The following is a 21,592-nucleotide window of genomic DNA, read 5'->3' on the forward strand; positions in this document are numbered from 1 at the left end:
CCCCCCCCCCACGGCCACCACGCCCTTATTTATTTGTCTATTAAATTTAAATTTGTAAAATAATTGTATGCTTTTATGTCTTTGCTTATAAACACTCTAGTGAGAAATGTTCAACTTAATGTCATGTGTCAAATGTAACTAAATAGAATAACTACTAGAAGTTATAACTACTAGAAGGTATAACTACTAGAACGTATAACTACTAGAACGTATAACTACTAGAACGTATAACTACTAGAAGGTATAACTACTAGAACGTATAACTACTAGAAGTTATAACTACTAGAAGGTATAACTACTAGAAGGTATAACTACTAGAAGGTATAACTACTCGAACGTATAACTACTAGAACGTAAAACTACTAGAAGGTATAACTACTAGAACGTATAACTACTAGAAGGTATAACTACTAGAACGTATAACTACTAGAAGGTATAACTACTAGAAGGTATAACTACTCGAACGTATAACTACTAGAACGTAAAACTACTAGAAGGTATAACTACTAGAACGTATAACTACTAGAAGGTATAACTACTAGAACGTAAAACTACTAGAAGGTATAACTACTAGAACGTATAACTACTAGAACGTATAACTACTAGAACGTAAAACTACTAGAAGGTATAACTACTAGAACGTAAAACTACTAGAAGGTATAACTACTAGAACGTAAAACTACTAGAAGGTATAACTACTAGAAGGTATAACTACTAGAACGTATAACTACTAGAAGGTATAACTACTAGAAGGTATAACTACTAGAAGGTATAACTACTAGAAGGTATAATTGCTCGAACGTATAACTACTAGAAGGTATAACTACTAGAACGTATAGCTAACAGAAGGTATAACTACTAGAAGGTATAACTACTAGAAGGTATAACTACTAGAAGGTATAACTACTAGAAGGTATAACTACTAGAAGGTATAACTAGTAGAAGGTACATAGATATAAATATAGACTAGACACGATCACAGATTCCACATACACAACATGTAGAATTCAAGACATAGTGACATAGTGACAACACTATTAGTCTACAGTGGACAACTACAAAGATTGCAAACATGGAAAACACTTGAACACTGACATGAACATGAAACACAATGTGTACACAAACACAACAGAAACATGAAACACAATGTGTACACAAACACAACAGAAACATGAAACACAATGTGTACACAAACACAACAGAAACATGAAACACAATGTGTACACAAACACAACAGAAACAATAAGTAAAATGTTTCCCTTACTCTGGTTAGTACTAGTGGCCGCACTCCCCCCTCCACCAAACAGGGCATTCAAAGCTGCGAGGTTGGACATGTCCACTGGAAATAAACGGGAGGTACAATTAGGAAGTAGAAATAGAAGACTAGAATGTCAAATAAATATATAATATATATGAAGTAAAGTTTATAGATTGTTACTTTAAATACAACATGAAATTCTACCATATTGTTACGAATCTCACTATCCAGGCTCTCTGCAAACTGCACCATACACCACCAACTTAAAGAACTTGACAAGTCAGGGCTCCAAAATAACGTAAAGGTTTAATGTCCATAAATAACAGCCAATACTGTACAATTGGCAGCACGTAGAACAGTACAAATAGCTCTGCGATAACAAATATCTCTCCGATAACACCGTTCCGCCGTATCAAGTCTTGCACTGGCCTCTCCGTCTCGTTCCGGGCTTGCACTGGGTTCAACAGTTCAGGACTGACTTCACACACTTGGGCTCGTTGTGTCGGACTCGATCACAGACCAAGATCAAGACGCCGTTCGTCTCAACTGTACTTGACAGTACTCCGCACTGAACCGTTGTAATGCTCCGTACAGAACCACACCGTTGAACTGTGCTGTAGTCGACCGTGTTCTGAACTCCTGTCGTGAACCCGCTCTCTGAACCGTCTTGACTTCGTCACCTCCGCTCTTATATAGGGTCCCTACTGGCCTTCTCGAACCGGACAGAACGCCGCTCGACGTTTCTAGGTGGTCAGATGACTACAACTCTCGTGACGCCCCTGAGCTCTGTTCACGTCGGCGATCCTTCCCGAACTCTCTTGTTGACACTCGTCTCGGCCGATCGTCGTAACTCGTCACGGTTGACCGCTCGTCTAGCGCTGGCCTGGGGCGATTTGCGTCGGCTGACTACACACACACCACTACCCCCATCTGTGCCACCACCAGGTTTATAACAATATTAACCTTTCAAGACCACACAATAACATGCAATCACATAGCTCCTGTTACACAATAAGATATGTTCACAGGCTTTGAGTCATACAATATAAGGTGTTGACAGGCTTATGTCATATTATTTAGAGACATAGCAGGCCTCGAGTCATACAATATAAAGTGCTCACAGGCCGTGAGTCAAACAATAAGATGTGCTTACTAGTCATGAATTACACAATATAATGTGTTCACAGATCTTGAGTCACACAATATAATGTGTTCAGATATCTTGAGTCACACAATTTAATGTGTTCAGAGATCGTGAGTCACACAATTTAATGTGTTCAGAGATCGTGAGTCACACAATATATTGTTTTCAGAGATTTTGAGTCACACAATATAATGTGTTCAGTGATATTTAGTCACACAATATAATTTGTTCAGAGATCGTGAGTCACACAATATAATGTGTTCAGAGATCTTTAGTCACACAATATAATGTGTTCAGATATCTTCAGTCACACAATATAATGTGTTCAGAGATCTTTAGTCACACAATATAATGTGTTCAGAGATCGTGAGTCACACAATATATTGTTTTCAGAGATTTTGAGTCACACAATATAATGTGTTCAGAGATCGTGAGTCACACAATATATTGTTTTCAGAGATCGTGAGTCACACAATATATTGTTTTCAGAGATTTTGAGTCACACAATATAATGTGTTCAGAGATCTTTAGTCACACAATATAATGTGTTCAGAGATCGTGAGTCACACAATATATTGTTTTCAGAGATCGTGAGTCACACAATATATTGTTTTCAGAGATTTTGAGTCACACAATATAATGTGTTCAGAGATCTTTAGTCACACAATATAATGTGTTCAGAGATCGTGAGTCACACAATAAAATGTGTTCAGAGATCGTGAGTCACACAATATAATGTGTTCAGAGATCGTGAGTCACACAATATATTGTTTTCAGAGATTTTGAGTCACACAATATAATGTGTTCAGAGATCTTTAGTCACACAATATAATGTGTTCAGAGATCGTGAGTCACACAATAAAATGTGTTCAGAGATCGTGAGTCACACAATATAATGTGTTCAGATATCTTCAGTCACACAATATAATGTGTTCAGATATCTTGAGTCACATAATATAATGTGTTCAGATATCTTCAGTCACACAATATAATGTGTTCAGAGATCTTTAGTCACACAATATAATGTGTTCAGAGATCGTGAGTCACACAATATATTGTTTTCAGAGATCTTGAGTCACATGCTTTGAGTGAAAAATTATTGGATTATCAATTATACAATGTAAAAAAAAAAATAGAAAAAAGCTTCTTACTTGTAAAAACAAATAGTCACTTTGACTTTTTAACGTTACATTGTTGTATTTAATTTTAAGAATTCTTTTACGTCGCTGCATACATTAATGTATTTACCGTAATTTTACTTTTATCCAATTAAGAAAATGTGAACACTAGTTATGTTGTCAGTGATTTAAGAACATTATTTTAGCATCTTTACGGTGTTGAACGTTGAGGTCGTCTGCTGAAAATGTGCAGCTAAACACTACACCCATATGTTGTGACTCTGCACAGAGAATAAGTCTTCCAGAATTTGTATTTAACAAAGTCTATATCACTATTGTGATATTATGGAAAAATTTCGATAAAAGTGTAATCTTGACATAGGCTAATCTACTTTCTGTCAGCGTTTTATCCAACTTTTTTTTATCAGTCTGGTACTGAGAATGCTGGCCTTGGTTTTATTTTTATTCAATATGCTCCTTTATTATTTTTTTCTCAGCTCATTAAAAACAGTCTGCTCAGTAAAGCATAAATATTATTTCAATCAAAAACTAATTTATATTCATTTATTCAACTGTGTTAATTCGAAGCCCTTGAACCATGGAATTAGGATTAGTAGGCCTAATGAACTGTCAGGTTGAAACAGGGTTTCAATTCAAGGATAGTAGGATTTCCTGTTAACTGTGCAAGTTTTAAAAAGTCAATTCAACATACATAGAAACATTTCAAAATGATTTTGCCTGTGAGAATTTATCGTTATTTCTAATTACTTTGGGTTATTTTAGAATCACATCTACAAATGTTAAACTTCTATAGTACAAACAATTTCGCCAACGCTATTTCCAAGTTTTAGCTAAGCCCATGTATTAGAAACATTGTCAAATGAAGCTATAAAGGCTTTCTTTTACCAAGAGATAAGCTTTTTTTTAAATAAGGAAATTTGTATAATTAAAAAATTGATTTTAAAAAATAATAATCAAATTTTTTTTTATTAAATGAAAACCATTAGTTAGCTTGCTGTTTTGTTTTAGTAAAAAATGTTTTTAAAATGTCCCAAGAACAATTAGTTTCAAAGTGCTTTGGCTAGCAGAATGTATATACCTCCTAAATTTTTATTGAATGCTTTTTGGAGACTCGGAAGTCGAACTGAAATTTGTCAAAGAGAATAATTAAAACAGTTCTGAACTTTCAAACAAACAGAACCATTGCCTACGTAAATAAATTATTTAAACACATAAACATTTACATAATGAAAAGAACAATTCCTTATTGAGGATAAAAATGTTTTCGTAAAATAGAATGAAAGAAAGACAGACATACCTATAGATAGATAGATAGATAGATAGATAGATAGATAGATAGATAGATAGATAGATAGATAGATAGATAGATAGATAGATAGATAGATAGATAGATAGATAGATAGATAGATAGATAGATAGATAGATAGATAGATAGATAGACAGACAGACAGACAGACAGACAGACAGACAGACAGACAGACAGATCTTAGAATTTAAATGTACAGTTAAATTTCAATTTAATAAAATAAAAAAAGATAACTTAGAATAAAGGAATAAGAAATAATATTACAATAAATATTACATTTAAAAAAAGATTACAAACATGTGGACAATATTATAATATTAAAAAATAAGATACTTTCTAGTGTAAGCTCTTTAAATTTTTAAGATCAATAAATAAAATTAGTGTCTGAATATCGTGGATTTTGAAACCATTTAATATATAAGTCTCAATAATAGCACATGATAACTAGATTCTGATTTTGTTCTAGACTACAAAGTCAATGTGTTTTTCTAGTCTGACTTACGTGCGGGTGTATTGGCTTTCTGACAAGTAAAGGTCGGCGTGCCCCAGTAGCCTGTATCTAAACACGTGACATTAGGATTGGGCTTGTCAGCTTTGTAGCCAGCTCTGAAGAGTAAATGTACATGTTGTTGGACCATCAGAAGTGAATTACTTTCTCTGATATTATGTTTAGAATGGATATTGCATAAATGGAGGCGCGGTGACTGAGCGGTAAAGCGCTTGGCTTCCGAACCCGGGGGTCCCGGGTTCGAATCCTGGTGAAGACTGGGATTTTTAATATTGGGATCTTTGGGCGCCTCTGAGTCCACCCAGCTCTAATGGGTACCTGACATTAGTTGTGGAAAAGTAAAGACCGTCTTTACCATATTTAAAAAGTAAACAACCATTTCTGATGTATCGAGTGATAAAAGTTAACTATAAATACATGTAATTTTGATTTGGGTACAGCTCTAACGTCTTTGAACGTAACACTAGTTACTTTGTGTTGTGCCTTTTATTAGTCTCTAATTCAAAGAGACTTAACATTTATCCAATGTAAAGTAAAGTAAAGTTCCCCTTTCAGACCTTGTGGTCTATAGGGCAGATGATGTAAAGGTCATCTGTTTCTGTGGCCTACGGTTATCGAGGGTGTCATGTGGCCAGCACAACGATTTTAAATATGGTCGGTCGTTGACTTGTAGCTCCAAACAGGTAGTACAACTAAATAGAACTTTTATTACAAAATTTACAAATTTAACTTGAGATATGGGTCTAAAGGTAATGAAAAAAAAAAACTGATATTTAAACAAAATCCTCACAACAAAAACACGTCTTGACTCTTCCGTGTCTCTAAATCATCTGCCGTGCTTCACATCAATTATGATCAACCCTGTCGTGATTTTATCATTCTCAAAACAAATGCTCTCCCCTTTTTATCATCTCCTTGGAAACACACAGACACACAACCATAACACACTTTCAGTTGTGTGCTGAGAAGATCCAGAGTTTTCTTGTGTCAATCTATCATCTGTATCAATCTATCATCTTGTATCAATCTATCATCTTGTATCAATTTTTTATCTTGTGCCAATCTATCATTTTGTATGAATCGATCATCTTGTAATAATCTATCATCTTGTATCAATCTTTCATTTTGTATCAATCTACCATCTTGTATCAATCTATCATCTTGTATCAATCTATCCTCTTGTTTCAATCGGGATAGCGGTACATTGTTGAAGTTCATTGATCTTCTCATTAGCACCTGTAACTAACAAGCACTACTGGCATCTTATGTAACCACTTTTCACTGTTACACATTTGTAAATTCAACTACAGAAGTTAATTTTTTTCACCTAACAAATCAATTGAAAATCAGTCTGGGTTGTTTTCTTGTGGTAAATCGTGGACATAATTGCCCCATCAACTTTGAGCGTCTTGTATTTAATTTAAAAAAAAACGAATACAAATGAGAACACTTCCCAATGTCCAACTTATAACTCTCACACATTTCTCATAGTCTAACAGAAACAAAAAAATAATATGCGAAAAAATTATTTCGAAAATATTTTATTCTCCTACCAAGCTGAAATATTTGCATAAAAACTCAAGCTGCGTAACATTCATTTATTTGAATTTTAGAAGGATCAATTCATGAATTATTGTGTTTATATAATTTTTTAATTTACCCAATATTATCTATAGGACCGGGGTTACAAACTGTGACAAGTCAAAAACTCGCTGTCAGAGTCACTCAAATTTATCACAGCATTAATTATTATTTTTCATTATTTATTTATTTTATTTTAATTATTTCCCCATCCTACCTCCAATTTCTTCACCCGCCCCACCTTTTCCTCTCTACCAGGCTAGACTTAGTCTACCACCTTGGAGAAAACTAGGCCAGTCCTTTCATTTATCTGCCCTTGAGTAAGATAATTCTAAGCCTAGGACATTTCCGGTTTCCGCCCACATTTTCCAGGCCTTTGTATATAAGGTAAATCAAATCAAGTCAGACTCTCTCTTTCTCATTCGAGCTGAGATATCGAGTCTGGACTATATCATTCATTCTCACTACTAAAGGAATACCTGGTGGTAAGCCGAACTTAATCACAAGTTCCATCTTAATTACTTTTGTGCTATTTCCACTGGATATTATCATGTGTATTCTATTATTTTATTTACATTAATTAGTGCATTGTGTATTTCTCACTGGCGTAAGTAGAAAACATAAACATGTCCTTGTATGTATTTATTTATGTATTGCATTAATCTATTAATGCTACGTTGCTCAATTGATCGTTGATGCAACCATGTGTATATTTGTACATCTTATTTTATTTCCTTTATCTCGGTTGACCGCCTTGATAATTTTACTAGCGCACTAATACTGCGTCTAGAAAAGAGTTATAAGTTATCTCCCCTGTATTGAATTATCTCCCCTGTAGTCATTTTACTCTAACGAGAGTTGCGCCGCTTGAACGGACACCCTCTCCATTCAAGCGCGCTCCATTGTTCTCGACCTACGGTCATATGTAAACATTCCGTCATGGTCGCTGAACACCGTCCAACTCAACCCCCCCCCCTTTCTTTCTCTATCCACCTGTGTGGTTGAGATTATTATTTCCCCTTCTATGTACATTTTTATATTATTCTTTCCCCTTTTATGTACAGTTCTATATTGCTACCATCAGCCATCTGTTTTCCAAATCCCATATGTCATCATCTCCTCATTGCGCTCTAAAGAAATTTCACCAATCTGACGAATGCACCTCAGTCGAGGGCATCGATAAGATGCATGAGAGACATGTCCTAACTTGTCTTTATTTATCTGCAGCCTCCCTCATGTGTCTGCTTATTTGTTTGATATCAAGAATCACCTACTATCTTTGTGCTTAGTGCTATTCAGCACTGCACTAGCTCACTGACCTGCCTATTTATTCATTGGATCAACGATCTATTTACCTGCATTTGTGCTTAGTGCTATTCAGCACTGCACTTGCCTACTGAGATCTACTCAACTCTACCACTTGGCGCTATCGGCATTGCAAGCCTATTCGACAGCCCACCTGACAAGCTATTAGGTGCGACGTCCCTATAGATTCAGATCTGTGTGAGACGTCATAGCTACGCCAACCCTCTGCAACTCACTGGACATATCCTGTCAACTACGCTGCCCACGGCAGATCAGCTCTGCCCGCAGTAACCTTCTGCCCACGGTAGTCGGCCACCCGCCCTACTGTGCCCACTACAGATATTAGATTTTGGGGATTGAGACTCCACAAGAACTATATCACCGGCGTCCCTCTATCCGCTAGAGCGCCACCTCCAGCTGCAGAACCTCAAGCCAGGACACAGCCAGCTGCGACATCAACAGGACAACCAGCTAAGTCAGAGGACAAAGTGACATACTCTCTTATTAAATGCACGAGTGATGATTAAATCTAGTATTATTTAGAGATAGAAGCAAACCCTCCCCCTTTTTATTCTTATATGTATATTTATGTAAATAAATATTCTTCATTTTTAACTTTTGTATCTATCTTTCATTGCTTTGTCTCGTTGCGTGTCTGCTCCCGATTCATATGCTGATAGGTTGGTGTGTGATAGCTTTAAAAATAATCATCCCCTAGACATTAAACGCGCCAAACACACGTCACATTTCCCCACCTGTCACACAAACAATAAGATTGTATTTTTATTATTATTGAGCATCACTAATATTCCTTTCGCATATTTCCAACCCTGTACAAAAATATAATAAAATACAAGTGTAATGTATAATGACACCTTTATTACCACTCACTTTTTGGTGATAATAACAACTTCCTTCATACACCTGGAAGTATCAACTTCCTTCATACACCTGGAAGTATCAACTTCCTTCATACACCTGGAAGTATCAACTTCCTTCATACACCTGGAACTGGAAGTATCAACTTCCTTCAGACACCTGGAAGTATCAACTTCCTTCTGACACCTAGAATGTACAATTATCACTTATGGCTACCACTTACTGGTACTTTTAATTGACCACATCGTTCTGGCTGTCTCGTAATGGAAATATTGATTACATGAATTAAAGGTAAACATTAGTATTACTTGAGAGCACTTCAAAGTGCACTGTACTTACTGGCATGTGTACGTGACCACTGACCCAAATGTCGTAGTTGTATAAGCACTATCAGCATTCAAGACACTAGGGGGAGGGGTTCCACAGTCCACTGAAGACAAAAATAGAACAGAGAATAAGTTGTGAATAGTATTTGGTCTTTGCTAGTATTCAATCTGATAATGTTTTGGACACAGGTAAACAAAACTAAGTTACAAATAGAGTTTATGTTATTGATAAAGGTAGGTGGCCGTTGAAGGCTTGGATGAATAGGAACAGAATGATCGATAACATACTTAGTACCAGAACTATTTTGGATGCTTATTGAATGGATTTGAAATCTTTTTTTGATCTTTATAGACCTAGAAGTACATCTAGATCTAGAATAGATATTAAAGAAATCTAAATCTGAACTCTAGATGTCCATATAAAGTTAAAAAAACAAAAACTGCCCAATTCTTGCATTGCCGCATTGGTAGCATCGTTTGTACGAGCAGCTGACTGACTAAGTCACGGGTTTGATTCCCAGTTTGAGCCAAACAGTTTTTGTCATTCATTTTTTTTAATTTAATTTTATTTTAAGTTGCATAATGGAGTTTTTGTCTTTTTTAATAAATAATTTTAAAATGTTTTTCCTGCTCATTTCCACAATATGTTTTTGTGTGTACTGTTGTAAAGCATTGAAAACAAACGTTGCCACTGTTTCGATCACTGTAAGGTGATAGTGAATTCATTTCAGGTATCAGGCTAAACATAATATAGGACTAGGTCAGAACTCACGTTAGTTCTAGAAATAGTCTTTGGTCACAAAATATTCAAAAGGGAAAAGTAAAACTTATTTTTGTCTTTTGTTTGGTGAGTAATAAAACCGTTTAAATTGATTTATAACTGAACTAGTCTGTGTGATTATTGTAGTGTAATATCACCGTTTAAATTGACTTATAAATGGCTTTGTATATCTGAACTAGTCCGTGTAATTATTGTAGTGTTATATTGCGTTTAAATTGACTTATAAATGGCCTGGTATATCTGAACTATTCCGTGTGATTATTGTAGTGTTATATCACCGTTTGAATTGATTTAAAAGGCCTGATATATCTGAACTAGTCCGTGTGATTATTCATCATGTGATTCAAGATGGTGTCATTCATTCAATTTTCTGAAGTGGTTTTGTGTCAATTTGAGTCTACATTAAGGATATCCGGCATAGCTTTGAATAATGTTTCACAAGATTCAACTCTAAAAATGACAAATAGTAATTTCAACAAAATAATAGCGTCACAGCTTTTGTCAAAACAGACGACTGACCAGACGGACAGTAATACGCAATAAACACACACACAAAATATAGCAACATGAGAAAAAGAGAAAGAGAGAGATACAGAAATAGCTGGAAGAATCAACTGATGAAAGGATGGAAGAAAGTATAAACATACAGACTGACAGACAGACTGACAGACAGAGTGACAGACATGATTCTCTAAGTTGCACCAACCTGCTTTGCATCCACCCCAACCAGTGGGTACAGACCATACACCTCCATTATTACACTGTATGAAAAGAGATCGACCTTCATAGCCAGCCTCACACTGAGAGAGACATAAAGACATAAATATAAGATGGTATTACTAGTGAAGTGAATGAGATTAACTTGATGTAGCGATGTAATAACTAGTATCTCAAAGAAACAAATTACACTTAACTAAATATTAACAAGTTAGGTTGTCAGGTAAAGCCTTTCACTTAATTGGTATTTTCAAACGCTTGATGCTTATGTTACAATAATGACATGGTCATTTGAAGATATCTCTTTATCCTAAAGAGTTCGCAATTACTTAGAACATCAGGAACTAAGAGGAAGTAAAATTGTGAAAGTCAGAGAGTTTTTTAGGGGGGGGGGGGAAGAGGGGGGGGGTTGGAGGTTGTTGTTTGTTTTTTTGTTTTTTTTTAACTTCCAATAAAACTGCCTGCATTTTAAACAATCCCTATTCAAACTTTCTAGACCGTATTTTTTACATTGAATTGTAAAGTCTCGCTTTCTTTCTCTTTTTTTTCTCCTTCTATCACTCTCTCTCTTTCTCTCTCTTTTTGGAATCACATTTTGTGTTTTTCGCTCTTCACATCGTAGTGTTATCAGACAAGGACTTTCGAATGGAATTGTAATAACCCTTTTATAACGCTTCTTGTAAGCATCTTTCAATCTCTCACCACAATGGATCAACCCCTCACCACACACATTTTTTGTTAGCATCCTTCAATGGATCAACCCCTCACCACACACATTTTTTGTAAGCATCCTTCAATGGATCAACCCCTCACCACACACACTTTTTGTTAGCAACTTTCAATGGATCAACCCCTCACCACACACATTTTTTGTAAGCATCCTTCAATGGATCAACCCCTCACCACACACACTTTTTGTTAGCAACTTTCAATGGATCAACCCCTCACCACACACACTTTTTATTAGCATCCTTCAATGGATCAACCCCTCACCACACACATTTTTTGTTAGCATCCTTCAATGGATCAACCCCTCACCACACACACTTTTTGTTAGCATCCTTCAATGGATCAACCCCTCACTACACATATTTCAGCTCTTGAAATCTATATATTCTTCTTTTCGTTAGCTTTACTTTTTTTTCTGTTTGCCTGCATGTGATAGGCCGCGTCTTACCTGGTAGAATGCTCTGGATCCCACTGCTCTGTTTTCTGATGTGTACGACACTGCTGCCCCACGATGAGCAGGGGCCAGTGGACATTGAGGCACTGAAATATACACACTAGTATTTAGTATTGCTTCGAAGGGAGATAAAACAAAAGAAGTTTTTGACCAAGACAAATCCCTCACAATAATCTGATGCATAACTCTCTAGATCAGGGGTGGACTTTTTTTTATAGAGGGCCGCATTCAAAATTTTTTGGAGCGGAGGGCCACATATATTTACCCACACAAACACACACACACACATATATATATATACATGCATATAATATATATATATATATATATATATATATATATATATATATATATATATATATATATATATATATATATATATATATATGCATATAAAGCTGTGTATGTATAATGTCTTTTAATTCTATAATCCATACACGGCTATGTATTAACATTTATATGTTTTACACTTCCAATCGAGGATTATAACAGTTAGCAGTTTCTGAAACTAATTTTATGAATAGCTTTTTAAATTTTAATATTCTGTTTACATCACAACATTTTCCCACAAATGTACAGCTGTACTTAATAAGAACTATTTAACTGTTTACACTCGAGCATAATGTTCCGGATCTTTCGAGCTAGCTTACTAGTTGTTGTCTTTGTGATTGCTTTCAAATTACAGTCAGTCAGCATCGACCTGTTCTTACAAGTGTTTATTTATTTTCAAAAGAAGAAAAAATTCTTGTTGACAGATTCAAACTCAAAGACTATGAAAGTCTAGCAGTTTAGTTGTTTTAAGTGTGTCAAAACAGCTTCTGGCACCCAAAAAAAAAAAAACTCCTGCGAAACTTCTCTTGCTTGAAGGTATGTCCCCATGAGCTGAAATAGCTTCTGCACTAAATGGTCAGCTGAGGGCATTGATAACTGGTTCAAAGTCTTTGACGTCTTAAAATTTGCTTTCACATTCCACATTCAAGGAATTCAAATAAGTCTTGTAATCTTCAACCATTTCACCAGAAATAGTTTTAACTCTCAGCAAAGGAAAATGACAAAACATGTTTTCACTTGCTTGCCTGGAGAAATGGGAAAGCTTTGTTTAAAAAATTTAAGATGCACATGCAGTTCATGTGAAAACAACCTTCCCAATATTGAATGTGAAAATAACATTAAAACATGAAGTCTGTCTTCCACTCATCATTAAAAATATTAGTAACTAAGTCACAGCCATGCCCATAACAGAACATTTTCTTCCTTGAGATTCCCTTTTTGTTCTCCCTACCTTGCTCTTTGATAAGATAGCCGATGCTGCTACACCAAACATCGGAATATTTTGTTTCTAAATCTTGACGTACTTATGAGAACTGCCTGTGGTTAAGGCACCTAGCTTTGATAACTTTGATCATTGTGATACTTTGGCTAATAAAATGTATGATATTCAGTTCAGCTTAGTGTAAACTTTCCCGTTGGAGTTTATGGTTACGATATTGTTCTTTAATTAATTTATTTTTTAAAGTTTTTTTCTCAGTGAAAGCACAGGTTCCATCAATTGTTACACTGGCCATCTAGTTCTAAGCCAAGCAACACTTTCAACACTGTTCTTTGACAGAATATTTCGACATTTTGACAATAAGAATATTTATCGTTTACTTGAAACATTCTAGAATGCCATGTAGAGACAATGTTTTTTTTTATAGCCTCTTCCTTCTGGTTGAGAAGAATTAGAAGTCTCAATGATTTATATAAATATTTACAATTATTTATTTTGAATATATCTCCATTTTTATATGTATAATTAGTGGGCGCACCTGCTTTCTGTAGGTGTCTGCGGGCCGCATAACGCAGTCCGGCGGGCCGCATGAGGCCCGCGGTCGTAATTTGCTCACCCCTGCTCTAGATAATAAACTGGCATTAAAATTGATAAGTCAATCTTAGTTTAGATACAGACAAATGGGCTCTGGTGAAAACTATAAATGTTTAGACTCTTACGACAAATTATCTTGAAACATATACTCTGGTTATGAGTTCTCAAATATTACAGTTATGTCCAATATTTATAGTTGATCTTCAATCTTTCTGAACTCACTTTCTTCTCGACCCTAAAAATATCGCCGCTGATAAAGCGTTAGTTAGTCTGTTAAACCTTAATCTGGTTAGTTAGTCTAAGTTAAACCTTAATCTCGTTAGTTAGTCTAAATTAAACCTTAATCTCGTTAGTTACTCTAAGTTAAACCTTAATCTCGTTATTTAGTCTAAGTTAAACCTCAATCTCGTTAGTTTGTCTAAGTTAAACCTTAATCTCGTTAGTTAGTCTAAGTTAAACCTTAATCTCGTTAGTTAGTCCAAGTTAAACCTTAATCTCGTTAGTTAGTCCAAGTTAAACCTTAATCTCGTTAGTTAGTCCAAGTTAAACCTTAATCTCGTTAGTTAGTCCAAGTTAAACCTTAATCTCCTTAGTTAGTCTAAATTAAACCTTAATCTCGTTAGTTACTCTAAGTTAAACCTTAATCTCGTTATTTAGTCTAAGTTAAACCTCAATCTCGTTAGTTTGTCTAAGTTAAACCTTAATCTCGTTAGTTAGTCTAAGTTAAACCTTAATCTCGTTAGTTAGTCCAAGTTAAACCTTAATCTCGTTAGTTAGTCCAAGTTAAACCTTAATCTCGTTATTTAGTCTAAGTTAAACCTTAATCTATTTCTTCTGCTGATGGAGACACATATGGAATGTGTGGACGTCGAGACGGACCATGCATCCCCCCCCCTTCTCCAAGCACTGCTCGGATGAATTATGTTTTTAAAGTAACTACCGCTACTATTTAAATAAAAGAGGAATATTAGTTTTTTGTTTTCAATTGTTGTTTGGTTTGACCGGAACGATGTAGTTTTCGTTTTTAATTAACAATTAGTTTTAGCAACACTACAAGAATGTTCAGGTGACAACCTTCTGTTGCAACACTACAAGAATGTTCAGGTGACAACCTTCTGTTGCAACACTACAAGAATGTTCAGGTGACAACCTTCTGTTGGATGCCGATCAAAATAGATCTCCCAATGACTTGTGTACATTGATAACTTTGTCTCTTATAAATTCGCTTCAACTCACCCGAGTCGACCATGGAGTTAGGTCCAGCGTCCACTGAGAACCCTCCACCTGAACTATTGTTGGCTGTCTCTATAAATAAAAGATAAATATAAAGGGGCTCGTTAACACATTCTCTAGCACACACACTCACACAGACATACTTTAGTCTCAAGATATTATGGGAATGAAGACAATGTCTACTACTAGCTTAAAGTCCGTGGAAATACTGAACAGACACAAAAATGTCTCCGCTGAACAAGAGAAGATGTGTTGGCAGAGAAAATACAAGAGAAAAGGAATTCGTTTTCTTGCATATAATTTACATACTCAAATTCACTGTTGGGGGAGATAATTAATGAACACATGCATGATAGAGGAAACATTTATGCATCATAAATAACTACATTAGAGCTGTTTCAAGCATAGTTTCTTAACGTAGTAGCCATTAGATAATAACAATACTAAAATAGTGTAAACAATATAGATCTAGTATCTGCTAGCATTTGTACTAAACAAGAAGTAAACTTAACTTTTTGAAATTTAGTAAATCGCAATACATGTTTAATTACTCCATTAGTAAAACTTCTATAGAGTCATCCAATGTTCCATTCTCTCTCTCTCTCTCTCTCTCTCTCTCTCTCTCTTATGTTTCCATCAAGTTGACTTATAATCTTTACACCTTGTTCATAAATGTACATTCCAAGTTTGACCTCCTCACTTGAGGATGTTAATGAATTAATTATGTCATAAATCTAAAACCAACACCAGATGTCATATCTGAAAGATTGCATTCTGGGAATGACTTACCTTTGATTCTTTTGTTTAATGCTGACATTAAATCCATGTAGGCCACATTTGGATCTGAAATTAGGAATGAAATAAATTGTTGGCTGCGATGTTTGTTAAATTATTTTGTACTATTTAAAAAAAAACTTGTTTTTTGACATGTTACATAAACAATTACCCAAAGATTGACTCAACAAACAACTTACCAAACATTGACTACAACTTACCAAAAGATTGACCCAACAAACAACTTACCAAAAGATTGACTCAACAAACAACTTACCAAAAGATTGACTCAACAAACAACTTACCCAAAGATTGACCCAACAAACAACTTACCAAAAGATTGACTTAACAAACAACTTACCAAAAGATTGACTCAACAAACAACTTACCAAAAGATTGACTCAACAAACAACTTACCCAAAGATTGACTCAACAAACAACTTACCAAAAGATTGACTCAACAAACAACTTACCCAAAGATTGACTCAACAAACAACTTACCAAAAGATTGACTTAACAAACAACTTACCAAAAGATTGACTTAACAAACAACTTACCAAAAGATTGACTTAACAAACAACTTACCAAAAGATTGACTCAACAAACAACTTACCAAAAGATTGACTCAACAAACAACTTACCAAAAGATCGACTTAACAAACAACTTACCAAAAGATTGACTTAACAAGCAACTTACCAAAAGATTGACTTAACAAACAACTTACCCAAAGATTGACTCAACAAACAACTTACCAAAAGATCGACTTAACATGTCCAGAAACTTCTCCGCTTGAAATCTTTGAGTTCCATTCACTGGAGCTTTGATGAGGAAAAAAAATAATTAATTAAGAAACCAGTGTGTTAACTTTCTTTAGTCTACTCCAAAGACCTAACAATATATATAAATTACGGTTTGCATAACATATTAGATCTTTCGAAAAATAAAATCCCATTTGAATACATCACTGATTTTGTATTTATAAATTAAACTCTAAGGTTGAATTCACCAAAATAAATGAGTGAAATCCAAGATTGATCAAATAATTTAAAAACATTCTAAAAAATGTATCGCTCACAAAGTTTTCGTAAGTTGAATTGTAATTATTTTATATTCCTTCATTTTTGTTTCCTTAAGATGGAATAATGAACAAATAATGTTGATGTGAGCAGCAAAAAAGATTTTAGACAAACAATGTCATGAAATAAAACTGTAGCATCAAGCTCGGCGTAAAGAAAAGCAAACCGCTGTAATTTTGCTGAATACCTAGTCAATATCTATTACACAGTCAACCACAGTAGACAGCCAGGAGTCTAGATGTTATCAAATTCACCATACGAAGAATGATGTCCAAGAGGGTAATAAAAGAAATTCAATTTTAAATTGTTCCTGATTGTAGGCTAGGAAAAGTCTTCCATTCAAGAAAAGTTGAAAACAAAAACGTCTAAGTTCAACCCAGAGCGCTGCTTGGAATCTGTCAAATGTTTAGGTAAGTAAGTAAGACTCAAGGGTACTAAAAAACTACCATTATAGCCATTGTCTACAATGTCTATTGTCTATTGTCTTTAATTTCGTTTTTTTTTTTAAGTTTCCTTGGCCTTTTTGTTTCTTTCTTTTTTTTTCCTCTGTTCGTAAGATTCCTCTCTCTCTCCCTCTCTATCTCTTGTTCTCCCTTCTCTCTGGATTTCCTTCTCTCGTTCTCTCTCCCACTTTCTCTCATTCTCTCTCTCTCCACTTTACTTTTATCATAAGATCTGCATTATTATAAACAAGGTTACAAAGACAGTTTGTGTGGACACACAAACTTAAAATCGGCCTCCGAAGTGATCCACCTAGAGACAGACGGACAGATCTAGACCTTGGTAGAGGATAGAACATATTAGGTTGTCAAAAATATATATTTTAAAAAAATAATCAAAAAATGCATATCTATTTTACAGGATGTGACTTACAAAAAAAAAATATAGAAATATTTATTTTTAAAAAATCCAACTGGGTTTCGAACCCAGAACCTTCTGCGTGCAGATGTAATAACCACTACACTACGGAAACACTATTTAAACGTACAATATATTTGAAATCTTTCCTTATACTTTCAGTTTGATACAAACTAGACATAGATCTAGCTAGCTAGATCTAGACCTAGTTTTAGATCTAAATCTAGATTCAAAATCTAAGTCTAAGCCTAGATCTAGAAATAGATGTAAGTCTGTAAGTCTAGATCTAGATCTAAGTCATTCTAAGTCTAACTAAGTCTGCCCCCTATATCTAACTCAAAGTCTAGATCTAGAGTTAGATCTACTAAGACTCTAACTCTAAGTCTATTCTATAGTCTATAGTAGCCTATATCCTAGTCTATATCTAGATCTAGAATCTTGATATAGATCTACAATCTACTATATCTAGACTAGAACTCGTATATAGATCTATGTAGATCTGGCCTCTTTTATTGTAATTTAGATTCAGATTGTTTTTAAGTGTATAACCATGGAACTATACTAATGGAACACCAGCTTCGAGTTTTTTACAAAGACAAAGAGAGTCGAAGTGCCGTCGCGCATCTTTTTCGCGCACCATACCATTTTGAAAAATCGATGAGGATGCCAAAGAAGAAATTTACTCCGAGAGCCACTTGGATTGACCTTCATTGAGAGTAAAACTTCCCCACACTATATTTTATTAGATCTGTAAAAACTTTATCCATTTTCTGACTATCTGATAAAATAGATACAATTTCCCTGAATAAGAGATCGTCACAAAAGTTATTTTTTTCGATCACCCTATAAAATGCCACTTATTTTCCAAAAAATAGAATCTAAATTCCGAAAATACAATCTTTCAGTGTTTCTGTGTTTGGTTTATTTACACTAAATCTGGATGAAGACCTGTCTACCGTTCCGCCAAAAGCGTATTTGTTACGATATACTAAATTGCACGAAATAAAAATAGGAGGCCTAATACAGTTTGGACACTCCAAGCTACGCATTTCTAATCGTTTTTTTTTTTTTATTATCGAAAGGACTAGGCTATAGGCATACACGTCTCGTGGGAAACAAAGAAAAAGTTAATCTTGATAATATTGTAGCCTAAATAAAATGACAAAAAAACAACAACAAAACAACTATAGCCTAATCTAAAATAAAATAGATCTAGAGCTAGATTTTCTTGGACGAATGATATAAAATAAGTATAATAAGTCATATGAATCTGATAGATCTAAAACAAATACTGATAGAGTCATTCATTAATTAATTATTAGAATTACTTGACTACCAACTGGGTATTTTTATTGCCAAAATACAATGTATTTTATGTGCATTTATTAAAAACAACAACCAAAAATTAAGCGATTGACGCAACTAGATCTAATATTAGTAATATATAGATTCTAGTTCTAGATCCAGAAAGCTACTTCTCTAATTCAGTTTTCTAGTTTAATTCTAGTTAGATCTAGATGTCTAGACCACTAGATCTAAATCTAGCCAGGGTTTTTGTCATGGAATAGATTTATAAAACTTCAGCCACTTACTGATCACGATATGACAGATAGGCCTACTCTCTCTACTACTAGACTCTAGATCTAGAATCTAGTACTACTAGTAGATCACTACATTTGACTAGATGATTACTAGATCACAGTAAAATTCAATGTGTACTTCCGACTTTAGCTCAACAAACAAGTCTACTCCAAAGTATAGATCTACTAGTAAAGTCACAAAGTGTAAAGGATCATTATATATTCACATAAAAAAAATTATAGGCCTAAAATGAATCGAATAATCAGTCACTAATTTGACTAATCAGTTATCTAAATTGTTTTTTTTAAATGGCAAGTGTTAATATGACTTCTGACTTGTAAACCAGTTGCAGAGATTCTAGTTTTTATTTTGATGACATGTTACGATATATCAATGATATTTAGATAAACCTAGTGGAACAGACAGAAGGAACATTTAATATAAGGCAAAGAAGTAAGATGTTTATAATCCATCAAACTATGATCAAACTCACAGAGGACTTGTGTCATTTGTGACGGCATTTCATGCATTTACAGAAGCTACAAACTATTCTACAAAAATGATAGGCTTGTCTTTGATTCCGAAGACTTATGAGGAATGCCATGTTTCCAGTGGCTACTCAGCCCCAGCTGTGACCTACATATTATGCCACACTGAGCACAGGCATAACCATTGTCCACCTGTGGTAGAATCAGTTGTTTTTTTTCTTTATGCCGTCTACCCTCTGCAATTAATTTTCATTGGTGTATACCACACCTTTGTAAGTGACCTCCAGCTGTCTTGCTCTGAAGCTGTATGCAACCAGGTGCTCTCTTATTCTATGTCAGTTAAAGCAAGTTGGCGCCTAAGCTTGTCTTTAAAGCATTTCTGTGGTACCTCTTTAAGTGCATATGACATGTTAGGCAAATAGGTTTTGCCTATCGGAAGGCCATTTCGGAATATATAGGTGTTTAAAATGAAACTCCAAACATCTGGACTTCCAGTAACCAAGAAAATAAGCTTAGGATTCAAAGAGACGACACTGGCATTTCAGCTAAGACAATCAGTAAAATTAATAGCAACTTTAATTGCAGTCCACCAAACAAGATAAAAAGAAACAAGTGTGGCTTCAATAGCATTGATGATATTTAGTTTACTTTTATCTCATTTACTAGTATTACTATTTCATTGACTAAGGTTTTTTATTGTCAAATATGCATAAGTACATGTACTAGTTCCTGCAATTTGATGAAAAATAATAATTAAATTGTGTGTAGTCTATATACAAATGTTTATAAGAGATCACAGCTAAGCTTAATTTATTTAATTTCAAAACTATGATTTTGTGTTCTGACTCTACTCTAAATAAATTATATTTTATTTTAAGAATGCAAAGTTGGAAATTCTGTTCTGATGAAAAAAAATTATTAAAATAAAGTAGATGTTTATGGTTTCTTTGTATTTATTTTTAAATTATTTATTCATTAAAAATTAATTGTTCATTAACATTTACTTGAAGTAAAGATAAAAAACACAAATTCAATTCATGCAGATCACAGCCCATCACTTAAATGTATTTACTGTCAATTCTACACACTATTCATTTCAAAATGCTGCTTTAAATTGTTATATGACACAATCAAAGTACTGGTACCTCACATTGATGTAGGCCTAAAGCACCTGAAATAATGACAAATTTTCATTCAATAACTTGTACTGTCATTTATTATCAGACGTGTTAAAACTAATGACCTGTATCATCATCATTGGCCTCCTTCAGTCGTAGAAATAGAAAGACTAAGGTTTCATCTCAGAGCACACTTCCTCATGTGACTGTGGAGCCCTATTTCGGAGAGACACTCCCATCCACAGATAGCACAGGTTAAGGTGGTTTTTGCTTCGGTGGTAGAGGAGCTGGCCATTTTTCGGATTGTACGTTTTTCTTCCTGAGCTGAGACCTATGTACTTTCACTGTCCATAGCTTTCTTGGTCACTGTCTCTCCATCTGTTGCGGTCTAAAGCTATGTCTTCCCAATTGTCAGTATTGATGTTCACTGATTTGAGGTCACGTTTTATTACATCTATGTAATGGAAGTGGG

General features: G+C 34.6%; 1 protein-coding gene across 6 annotated transcripts in view; it reads right to left on the reverse strand.

Annotated features, from left to right (window-relative positions):
* The window catches only part of LOC106052362 (uncharacterized), an 87,386-nt gene that overhangs the window by 49,771 nt on the left and 16,023 nt on the right, over nucleotides 1-21,592 (reverse strand). For 4 of the 6 annotated variants that reach the window (XM_056016823.1, XM_056016826.1, XM_056016822.1 and 1 more), the window contains exons 4-11: nucleotides 16,752-16,817; nucleotides 16,014-16,067; nucleotides 15,228-15,296; nucleotides 12,122-12,213; nucleotides 10,934-11,027; nucleotides 9,460-9,550; nucleotides 5,350-5,453; nucleotides 4,620-4,664 (exon numbers count right to left, since the gene is read on the reverse strand). In XM_056016823.1, coding sequence (XP_055872798.1) covers nucleotides 4,620-4,664; nucleotides 5,350-5,453; nucleotides 9,460-9,550; nucleotides 10,934-11,027; nucleotides 12,122-12,213; nucleotides 15,228-15,296; nucleotides 16,014-16,067; nucleotides 16,752-16,817 — 615 coding nt within the window. Of the gene's footprint in view, nucleotides 1-1,264; nucleotides 1,340-4,619; nucleotides 4,665-5,349; nucleotides 5,454-9,459; nucleotides 9,551-10,933; nucleotides 11,028-12,121; nucleotides 12,214-15,227; nucleotides 15,297-16,013; nucleotides 16,068-16,751; nucleotides 16,818-21,592 lie in introns of all 6 variants that reach the window. The other 2 variants (XM_056016824.1, XM_056016825.1) reach the window with 2 other exon arrangements.

Source organism: Biomphalaria glabrata, chromosome 18 (assembly GCF_947242115.1).
Source record: "Biomphalaria glabrata chromosome 18, xgBioGlab47.1, whole genome shotgun sequence".
Taxonomy (NCBI): domain Eukaryota; kingdom Metazoa; phylum Mollusca; class Gastropoda; family Planorbidae; genus Biomphalaria; species Biomphalaria glabrata.